The following is an 11125-nucleotide window of genomic DNA, read 5'->3' as shown; positions in this document are numbered from 1 at the left end:
GCCCAGCCGCTCCGCGGCATGTGGGATCTTCCCGGACCGGGGCACGAACCCGCGTGCCCTGCATTGGCAGGCGGACTCTCAACCGCTGCGCCCCCAGGGAAGCCCTGAATTTTCTTTTTGAGAGTTGCTGCCTGAATGAAGAACAGACTAGCCTCTCCCTATCACACTGTTTATAGCTTTTTCATTAGTAGAGGTAGACTAGAAATGTTGTAGTGTCCTTAAATAATAACTATCTGCTCTAATTAATTGCTTTCTGATAAGCACATCTGGTTAATGCTTATGGAATAGAATCCTGGATCATTAATGAGATTTGCTAATGAGGTACTTTTCTTTTGTAGCCTCCTGATTTTCCTTACAAAGATGATATCATGTCAGTGAATCCTACCTGTTTGGTCCTTATTATTCTTCTGTTTATCAGCATTATCTTGACTTTTAAGGTAAGCATGAAGATTTTACTTACGGTCTAAATATTACTAAATGTATTCATGAGTGCTAAAGAAGTAAGAAAACTTGCCGTTAGTTTATCTTGTTTTAGATTTCTGAGCGGCTTTTTGAATTCCTCACAATTCTGTTCCTTCTCTTATCTATATGAGAAAGATAAACACTAACCAGACTTCCACAGGCCTGTGTCACTGCCACATAGCTATGTGACCAGAGCCTTGGTTTCTTCATTTAGAAGAACCCAGGGTTCTTCTAAAATCTATTTGGATGGAAATAAATTAATATAATGTTGTACATTTATGTGGTGTGTATTAAGTACCATAGCATCCATTACAAGTCTCTATATACATTCTTTTGTAATTTGTGGGATTTTTCCCTAAATATTTTTTTATTTATTTACTATATTTGGTTGCAACAGGTGGGCTCCTTAGTTGCGGCTTGCCACATAGCTATGTGACCAGAGCCTTGGTTTCTTCATTTACTAAATAGGAGTAATAGCTAAGAAAACATTGTGAAGGGTGACTGTGAGGTTAGTTGAGCTAATGGATGGGAAGATGCATCATTCATTTATTTATTCAGTAAACATTTGCTGAGGGTCTCCTGTGTGCCGGGCCGTGTTGTAGCTGCTAGGGTTTGGTGGTGAATAAGAAAAATCCCTGCCCTGTCTGTGGTGCTTTTATCAACTGCAAACAATATTATTTATCATAATGACCTAATAAAAGGCATCTTATAGATTGTTCACAGCACTGTCTCCAACCTGTGTGTAATGTGTTAATATTTCATTATATATGTATCTATCTCTACTAACCAGACTGCATTTCCTTGAGAACATAGACCCTGCCTTCATTTTTCTATCCCTTGTGGAGACTCAGTCATTATTAGTTTAAACAAATATGAACACATATATGTGTTACAGTTTCACATAACAGTTTACCTGATTAGTAGCCCTCACAACCTAAATTCACTGTTACTCTTTAATAAGTTTTATCACTAGTGATTCCCTGGGAACCCAAATCACAACATGTGTCAGTTTTGCTCTGTCCTTAGTTGGTAAAGGGAACAGCGCTTACCGCCTAGCTCTGCAAGTAGATGATGGATGTACTCTTGTCATTTCAAGTATGTTTGGGAAATATACCAAATATTTAATTTATTCCAGATTACAGAAATGTCAAATAGGAAATAAGGTCATTGAAATAAGTTATTGGTCATTGAAATAACTTTAGAGACAACAGGCCAGGTTTTTCTCCCATCACAGTGTTCAGTGGGTGAACGCTCCTGGTGTTGCAGGGGCCATTCAAGAATGCTGACTGGGCCTATAGGGCCCCAGACACTGGGTATTTCCCCTCCGCAGTTTAACCTTCAGTTATAGATTTGTCATTTTGGAGGCCTCACATCAGAAAGAGTTCTTGTCTTAAAAGAAACTTCTGTTCACTGCTAAAATAATGGATGACTTCTTACATAGTACACAACAGAATATGTCCAAGCATTCCTTTTTTATTTGTATTAAAATTCTCAATGAGTCCAGGGTTTTGTTTGTTTGTTTTAATAGAGAAGCAAGAGCGTTGTTGAGTAAACTGAAGATTTGAGTAAATTCAACATATCGTTCAAGAAAAATGCCCTTTCCATCTCTTTCTCATTGTTGATCTCTGGTTTCAGATAATTGCCATTCAGAAAACACTTTACTAAAATAGCATTATGCATTTTCATATTAACATTATCACAGAAAGTCTCACTGTAGGAAATAATCACCACCAAGTATGAATGCAGCAGGCTTCCCTGGTGGCGCAGTGGTTGAGAATCTGCCTGCTAACGCAGGGCACACGGGTTCGAGCCCTGGTCTGGGAAGATCCCACATGCCGTGGAGCAACTAGGCCCGTGAGCCACAACTACTGAGCCTGCGTGTCTGGAGCCTGTGCTCTGCAACAAGAGAGGCCGTGATAGTGAGAGGCCCGCGCACCGCGATGAAGAGTGGCTCCCGCTTGCCGCAACTAGAGAAAGCCCTCGCACAGAAATGAAGACCCAACACAGTCAAAAATAAATTTAAAAAAACCAAAAGTATGAATGCAGCTTAAGACAGCATTCTGAGTACACAACAGAACATTTACCTCACTTCTGAAAAGTGTTGGCGAGCACTCCTTTTGTTGTTAAACGTCTTCTTTTTTTATAAAACAACTTTCTTGAGATATAATTCTCGTATCATAAGGTTCTCCCATTTAAGTGTACAATTTAGTGGTTTTTAATATATTCACGGAGTTGTATAAACACAGCTCTGTGGTTAAACAATGTAATTTTAGAACACTTTGACCATGTGACGTTTGCCCTTACCCCCATCCCCTGGTAACCACTAATCTATTTTCTGTCACTATGGATTTGCTTCTTCTGGACATTTCATATAAATGGAATCATATAATATGTGGTCCTTTGTGACTGGCTTCTTTGACATTTCCAAGGTTCATCCATGCTGTAGCGTGTTATCAGAACTTCCTTTTTATTGCTGAATTATATTCCATTGTATGAATATACCATACAGTGGAATATTTTGTCTATCCAGTCCTAAGCTGACAGACATTTGGATTGTTTTTACTCTTTTGCTATTACAAATAATGTTGCTGTGAACATTCGTGCACAAGTTTTTGTGTGGACATATGTTTTCATTTCTCTTGGGTATATACCTTGGAGTGGAGCCACCGGGTCACATTTAAATGTTTGTTTATTTATTTATTTATGGCTGCGTCGGGTCTTCGTTTGTGGTGCGTGGGCTTCTCGTTGCGTGGCTTCTCTTGTTGTGGAGCATGGGCTCTAGGCGTGTGGGCTTCAGTAGTTGTGGTGCGTGGGCTCTAGAGCGCAGGCTCAGTAGTTGTTCTGCACGGACTTAGTTGCTCCGCGGCATGTGGGATCTTCCCGGACCAGGGCTCGAACCCATGTCCCCTGCCTTGGCAGGCGGATTCTTAGCCACGGCACCACCAGGGAAGTCCCCATATTTAACTGTTTAACCTTTTGAGGGACTTCCAGACTGTTTTCTAAAGCAACACCGTTTTACATTCCCACCAGCAATGTAGGAGGGCTCCGTTTTTTCCACATCTTTAACCTTTTAATCAAAGAATTTCAAAGCTAGAAAGGGGCTTTGAAATCATTTTGTTTTAATCTGATTGCACATGATTGGAATGAAAGTACAAAGACTTCGTATTTTAAACATCTCCCATGAGCTCATGCTTTCTATTTCCAGCATGTCTTTATTCTGGACCTTAATTTTAATTATCTTCTGTGGATATTTCATTGTGAAAATGGAAATGTTTTAGTGAATTGTACTGATCACAGAGCAAATTAATGTGCTATGAACGTTGTTTTTTTTTAAGTTGACTTGTATTATAAAATCATATATAATGATATAGAATAACGATCCGAAAGACCCAGAGTTAAAGTGTGATGAGAATCGGCTAATGAATTGATTGCTCTTTGGGGGCAGTAAATGTTTGCGGCAATTGCTCCTTTCAACTTCCTTTTCTTGGAAATTCTCTTTCTCCTTTCAGTCCCACCCTTCCCCATCACCTTCTGTGTAGTAAGGCTACAGTATCACCCTTGGCCAGAAAGCTACTATATCCAACATTTGTAATTTTAAAGCCTTCTCGGTTTAGTAGAGTTAATGTGTGTTTAAAATTTATATAAATGAACACTTTGCAATATGGCTTTATTCATGATGATATCGTAAATTGTCTGAACTTTGAAAATTAAATCTCTAACAATCGCTACTTACTTACAGGGTTACTTGATTAGCTGTGTTTGGAACTGCTACCGATACATCAATGGCAGGAACTCCTCTGACGTCCTGGTTTATGTTACCGGCAATGACACTACGGTAGGTGCGATGTCACTTCACGTGGAGATCTCCACACATCCACTATACGATGGCTTATAAATATTTCTAGTGTTTGCTGCTTTTTTTACTGTTGTTGAAACATGTTCACGAGCTACTTAGTCATCAAAGGATTCATAGTTGAATGAAATGTGTTTTGTTTTCCTTACAAGACATTAAAATCTAGTTGGCTCAACTCTGGTTCATTTAAAAAAATATTACAAATAGATAATATATGTGCCTCTCCAGATTTATGTATCTTTCCTTTTTTTGGCTGAGTGGCATGTGGGATCTTAGTTCCCTGACCAGGGGTTGAACCCATGCCCCCTGCATTGGAAGCGCGGAGTCTTACCCACTGGACCACCACGGAAGTCCCAACATTTACGTATCCTAAACCTGCATTATTAAAAAACCATGGTAGGGCCTCCCTGGTGGCACAGTGGTTAAGAATCCGCCTGCCAATGCAGGGGACATGGGTTCGAGCCCTGGGCCGGGAAGATCCCACATGCCGCGGAGCAACTAAGCCCGTGCGCCACAACTACTGAGCCTGTGCTCTAGAGCCCGTGAGCCACAACTACTGAAGCCCGCGTGCCTAGAGCCTGTGCTCCGCAACAAGAGAAGCCACTGCAATGAGAAGACCGCGTACTACACAGAAGAGTAGCCCCCGCTTACCACAACTAGAGAAAGCCCGTGCTCAGCAACAAAGACCCAATGCAGCCAAAAGTAAATAAATAAATTTATTTAAAAAAAAAAACATGGTAGGTAATTCTAGGTATCAATTCTGCATAGTTTGACTATACTGTCTCACTTGACATGTGAAATTAAACGTAAAAATGTGATTTTATAGGTAGATAAGAATGGCAGAGATTACTGTATCTTTAAAACTTGCCCCGCACATCGGGCTTCCCTGGTGGCGCAGTGGTTGAGAGTCCGCCTGTCGATGCAGGGGACATGGGTTCGTGCCCCGGTCCGGGAAGATCCCACATGCCGCGGAGCGGCTGGGCCCGTGAGCCATGGCCGCTGAGCCTGCGCATCCGGAGCCTGTGCTCCGCAACGGGAGAGGCCACAACAGTGAGAAGCCCGCATACCGCAAAAATAGATAAATAAATAAATAAAATGGGGATAAAACAACTTCAGACTTTATACTAAATACACAGGTGCAAGCTGATATCACTGAGATCTCTGTGGGATTTCTGAGAGAAAGCGTGTTATACGTGAATAGTTTTCTTAAGTCCTCAGCAGGGAATCGTTGGTTTGAATCAGAAGTGCATGAACAGTGGTTTAAGAGGAGGCTCTGCCGCGATCAGATGTACAAACCCAGCGTGCCCAGGTGCTGGGGGGCCCTTTGGGGGCCGTGCAGAATCCTTTGCACTGATCACAGTAGACACATCCTGCCTACTAACCCTTTAGAGAATCCCTCTTGGGTCAGTACATCTCTTTAAAGAAATAACTGTTCATAGTTGCTATAATTTTGATAAAATTACTGGTGTACAGAATTTTTTCCTTCTCTCTGAGTTTCTGAGTGTTAGTTATCTATCAGTATCTTTCTGTTTTTTCTTTAAAAAGATATCTCAGAGTACTTTTATTGCCCTGCTGAGCTAATGAAAAGTCTAAAAAGTTTGAGCTGCTAAACAAGCAAGGTATGTTAGAGCCCCATCCTAAATATTATGAATGTGTGGGACTTACAAAACTACCATCTTTGAAAAGTATCTCAGCGAAGATAACGCCCATATCACATGTGTTTGTTTGGTATACTTCTGGTGGTTGTTTTTTCATTGCTTTCTGAAGGGTTATGTGTATTTTTAATAGAAGCAAGGTGGAAGGGCTGGGTACACGTTGTATAAATACACCTGAAATCAAAGGATATTCTGAAATTGTAGAAATTGGGGTGCTTGGAGAATTTACGAATCATGAGTGAGTTGCTAAAATGCATCCAACTAGCTTTTTAGAGGAAGTTTTATTTTCCACCCTTTGAAAGATTCAAAGTTAGGTATGGATAGCAGGTAAGCTGTATTTAGGCTAACATACACTCAAAAATAGTTGTACTTTCCAGCTAGACATCCTAGCTCTTCTAATAATAGACCTTTCTTCAGAAAGGCTTCCAGCTTGGCAGTAGTTGTAGTAACTAGGGTTTGGGACCATGGACTAGTGCCAGCTGTGATTGTTTCCTTGTGTGTTGACAGAAGGTCCTGGGGAATTGCTTGATGATCATTATTATTGGTCATTATCTTCTCAGTCATTCTGTATCAACTTGCCTTTTTTGTTTTTGTTTTTTTTTTTTTGCGTTATGCGGGCCTCTCACTGTTGTGGCCTCTCCCGTTGTGGAGCACAGGCTCCGGACGCGCAGGCCCAGCGGCCATGGCTCACGGGCCCAGCCGCTCTGCGGCATGTGGGATCTTCCCGGACCGGGGCACAAACCCGTGTCCCCTGCATCGGCAGGCGGACTCTCAACCACCGCGCCACCAGGGAAGCCCCAACTTGCCATTTTTAAGATAAGGAAACTGATGATTTGTTTCTACTTTCTAAAAGTTCACAGCGAACCATTTTTTCCTTTTTAAAACAAAGAATGGTATTCCTGGGGAAGGGAGTTTTATCATTTCTCATAGCTTGCACGGATAGTCCACTTAATAGATCACTACCTGAAGTCTCAGCTTTCTGGCAGCGTTTTTAAAGGTTGTTTTTTTAAAAAATAGGGCTTCCCTGGTGGCGCAGTGGTTAAGAATCCACCTGCCAATGCAGGGGACACAGGTTCGATCCCTGGTCCAGGAAGATCCCACATGCCACGGAGCAGCTAAGCCCGTGCGCCACAACTACTCAGCCTGTGCTCTAGAGCCTGTGAGCCACGGCTGCTGAGCCTACGCGCCACCACTACTGAAGCCTGAGCGTGAGCCTGTGCTCCACAACAAGAGAAGCCACCGCAATGAGAAGTCTGCGCACAACATGAAGAGTAGCCCCCGCTCGACACAACTGAGAAAGCCCGTGCGCAGCACTGAAGACCCAGCACGGCCAAAAATAAATAAATAAATATTTAAAAAATAACGGTATTGTGGATATTTTTCTAAAGAGTACTTATTATATCTAAAATAATAATTCTTAATATAAAATATATCCAGTGAGTGTTTAGATTTTCAATCGACTCCTGTTAATTTTCCTAGCAATTTATTTGAAACAGGATCTGTGAGTCAGTATGCATTTTAAGACTTTGTAATTTTTTTAAAGAAACAACTGGCCCACAAACTAGATTTTACTGATTGCATACCTATAATACAGATCTCTGTATTTCCAGTAAATTAGTGGTTGGATCTAAACGCTTCCTATATTTATATTCCCATTTTCCTTTTTTTGTAAGATTGCTTTATAGTTGATAATTTTTCTTCCATCAGGATGCAGGTGATGTCTGGTTGATTCTGTCTTTCTGGGATGTCAGCAACCATTGATATCATCAATTCATTTGGAATTGCAATATGATGACATGCTGTCATTTTTCATATATTAGCTGGAATATTTCTATAAAGAGAAACTTTCCCTCGAGTAGTATTTAGTTACCCAGTGGTACTTGGGACAATGATAAATATATGTGCTTTTGTTCTGTTTATCAGTTTTCAAAATGACAAGTTGGTCCATCATTCTCTAGTGATGGCCAGTGAGGGTTTTTTTTTTTTTTAATGTAATAAATGAACTAATGAAAAGAGGCCTGTTATTAGAAGAGCTGGGGATGTTCCGTTGAAAAGTACAGCTATTTTGATTAATTTTATCAGTAACCGTAAAGAAAATTTACCTACTGTTCCATACCTATTTTAAGACTTTCTCAGGGGAAACCCAAAATCTTCCTCTGAACAGCTACACCATAGCTAACATCCTTATGAGTGTCCTAATTATGCTGTCTTTGCCCAGTTGGAGCGTCTTCAAGTTGGCATCTGAGTCTTTTTACACAACTCTGGTAGTGTGATCGCTTCCTTGCCGTTCTGGGCTCATCTTGTTCATATCCTGTTCCACACCTGGAATCAGCTATTTCTCCAAGGACCCCTGCTTCCTTTCAGTAGAGACCATAATCTGTATTTCTAGGGTTGGAGAATAGATTTTTTTTTTAAAGGGGGCTCTGCATATTTAAAGGTTGTTTTGACTAGTACGAAAGGAGTTCAAGAACCAAAGGAGTTCTAATTAAAAACAAAAAAATACTGGAGCCTCACTCTGAGATCCTAAGTGGGGCCTGGAATGATCTAGTTCTGTCATTTTCCCTGGTCTCCATAGCTATATTAAGATCCTCATAGTGGTCATCACGTATGTTTCTCTTTTGTCCATGTCTTTATGGGGAATCCACACAGATACGTTGTGTCTTTCACTTCCTATCAAGTATTAAGCCAGATGGCTTTTCTCCCAGGCTGAAGAGTCTCAGGGTGACTTCTGTGGAAAGATACTGGGGCTCTTGTTGGTAGAAAATAAATGTGCTGCTTTTTTCTTCTCTAACACATATTCTCTACAAAAGATCTACTTTTCCAAATACTACTCAGGGAGAATAGATAGCGTTATTATATATTGGAGATCATTCTATGGATTGATTGCTCCAGTTTCCTAACTAAAGCAAAGCAAAAACCTTTGAAAGAAATGCCTTAAGACAGAGAGGTCACAAACTCTGTTAGTTCATAATGCCTCTTAGGGTCTTGGTATTTTTTTTCATGATGCCCTTAGGCTAGAAGACATACCTAGCTGCTTTCTTCATTAAGTAGTCAGGTCCAGACAACTTAATAGTAGTAGTTAGTGTAGTACCTAACAGGCTTTCTAGTGTTTTCCTTGGAAATTTAAAATATCCCAAGGTGTCCCTTTGAGTCACTGCCATACACGGTTACGTACCCTAGAGAGATGGAACCTTCCCTTTAGAACATTGTTTTCAATAGAAATCAGATTCTGGATATATATTACATAATACCACATTCTCTCCCCTACCTTCATCAAAATCTGGCCTTAAGAGGAAAAATGTATTAAAATACTAAATAGTAGAAACAGATTTCTTTCACCTTAAAATTTATGCAAATCAAGATTTGAAAAATCCTTTTAATCTGCTAGTACCAGTGCAGACTTGAGTCATGGCAGTACCCAGTGTTGCGTTAAATCCACAAGGAGGGAATCAATTGGGGCACTTTAAAAACAGTGAGATGAATGTTTATCCAAAGTAGTATCCGAAATTCTGATTTCAGATAAAAGGATCATAGTCTTGGGCAATGTAGGAAAATGGCTATTTAGGGATAAATAGGAAAATTTTAAACTTCATGGAGTCCGTTATGCCATATCATATTGCAGGTGCTAATCTTGGTGAACACTATATACAGGTTTATTGTTCTGACTTCAAAAAGTGTTTTGGCGGGAACTCCCTGGCGGTCCAGTGGGTAGGACTTTAACTGCCTGAGACCAGGTTCAGCCCCTGGTCGGGGAACTAAGATCCCACAAGCCACATGGCAAAAAAAAAAAGTGTTTTGTTGTGTGGGGCTGCCTTTTGATCCTGACTGCTTGAAAAACACAGTTAAGAAAAAAGTCAGTGACCTGGTGAAGGCCAGATTATCTCCCCAGCAGTCATTTCCCTGTAGATATCCCTGAGAGGCTGAGATTAATTGAGGCTGACCTTGGGCTGTCAGAAAGCCACAAAACACTCTCAGTTGACTGAGAAGGGTTGGAGGTGGGGTGGATTTATTTAGCAGTTGTCTCAATGACTTTCAAAAATTGTGCATAAAAATTTCCATTGTTTTTTTTTCCCTCCTGCTGCTTTTAAAATGAGTTTGTTCATTACTTCCTAGGCATAGATTACATGTGATTAGAAACAAGTTCTTGACTAGGTGACATGAGTCCTGTTTATTCTTTTCCCACATCCCACCCCCAGAGACAGAAGGGGAGGGAATGAACTAAATTGATAGCAGGAGAGAGTTTTTAGACTTCAGAAGTTCCTTCATACCTGAGAAACTAGACTGTTACCAAGATGAATGTATAGTCATCATCTTGCAGATTCTTCAGAAAAGTCATAACTGATTTTCAGAAACTATGTGAGGAAGGCTTCGTTTAAAGGCGGTAACGAGGCTGGCTCTGAAGATCTCCTTCAGTCCTGGGCATTTCAGATTCATGTATGTTAAACATACCTCACAAAACAGACCTTTCACCACTGTCACCTGCCTGTATGAACCAGGGGGTCCGTAGAGGATTTGAAACTCCAGCCTGTGAGTTATTGGCTCTGAAGCTTCCGGCCTAGTAAGTACTGGAATAAAAGAGAGACTTTTTTTTTTTTTTTTTATTTTTTGCGGTATGCGGGCCTCTCACTGTTGTGGCCTCTCCCGTTGCGAAGCACAGGCTCCGACGCGCAGGCTCAGCGGCCATGGCTCACGGGCCCAGCCGCTCCGCGGCATGTGGGATCCTCCTGGACCGGGGCACGAACCCGTGTCCCCCGCATCGGCAGGTGGACTCTCAACCACTGCACCACCAGGGAAGCCCCAAGAGAGACATCTTATTCATAATACCTCAATATCTCTTTTCACTTGTAATTTAGTAGTTTGTATGATCTAAGCTTTTGCTTTTGCTTTTTTTTTTTTTTTTTTTTTTTTTTTGCGGTACACGGGCCTCTCACTGTTGTGGCCTCTCCCGCTGTGGAGCACAGGCTACAGACGCGCAGGCTCAGCGGCCATGGCTCACGGGCCCAGCTGCTCCGCGGCATGTGGGATCTTCCCGGACCGGGGCATGAACCCACGTCCTCTGCATCGGCAGGTGGACTCTCAACCACTGCGCCACCAGGGAAGCCCCGCTTTTGCTTTTTTTTAATTTAAAAAATGTGAGAGGTTTTGATATAGACTG

General features: G+C 41.4%; 1 protein-coding gene across 2 annotated transcripts in view; it reads left to right on the top strand.

Annotated features, from left to right (window-relative positions):
* LAPTM4B (lysosomal protein transmembrane 4 beta) overlaps positions 1 to 11125 on the top strand; it is a 71229-nt gene that overhangs the window by 42946 nt on the left and 17158 nt on the right. For both annotated transcript variants that reach the window (XM_024756628.1, XM_024756629.1), the window contains exons 5-6: positions 339 to 437; positions 4202 to 4297. In XM_024756628.1, coding sequence (XP_024612396.1) covers positions 339 to 437; positions 4202 to 4297 — 195 coding nt within the window. The remainder of the gene's footprint in view (positions 1 to 338; positions 438 to 4201; positions 4298 to 11125) is intronic.

The sequence above is a fragment of the Neophocaena asiaeorientalis genome, unplaced genomic scaffold (assembly GCF_003031525.2).
Source record: "Neophocaena asiaeorientalis asiaeorientalis breed wild unplaced genomic scaffold, Neophocaena_asiaeorientalis_V1.1 scaffold29, whole genome shotgun sequence".
NCBI classification, from domain to species: domain Eukaryota; kingdom Metazoa; phylum Chordata; class Mammalia; order Artiodactyla; family Phocoenidae; genus Neophocaena; species Neophocaena asiaeorientalis.
Note: the sequence above shows the minus strand (reverse complement) of the source record. Positions and strands in the feature narration are given on the sequence as shown.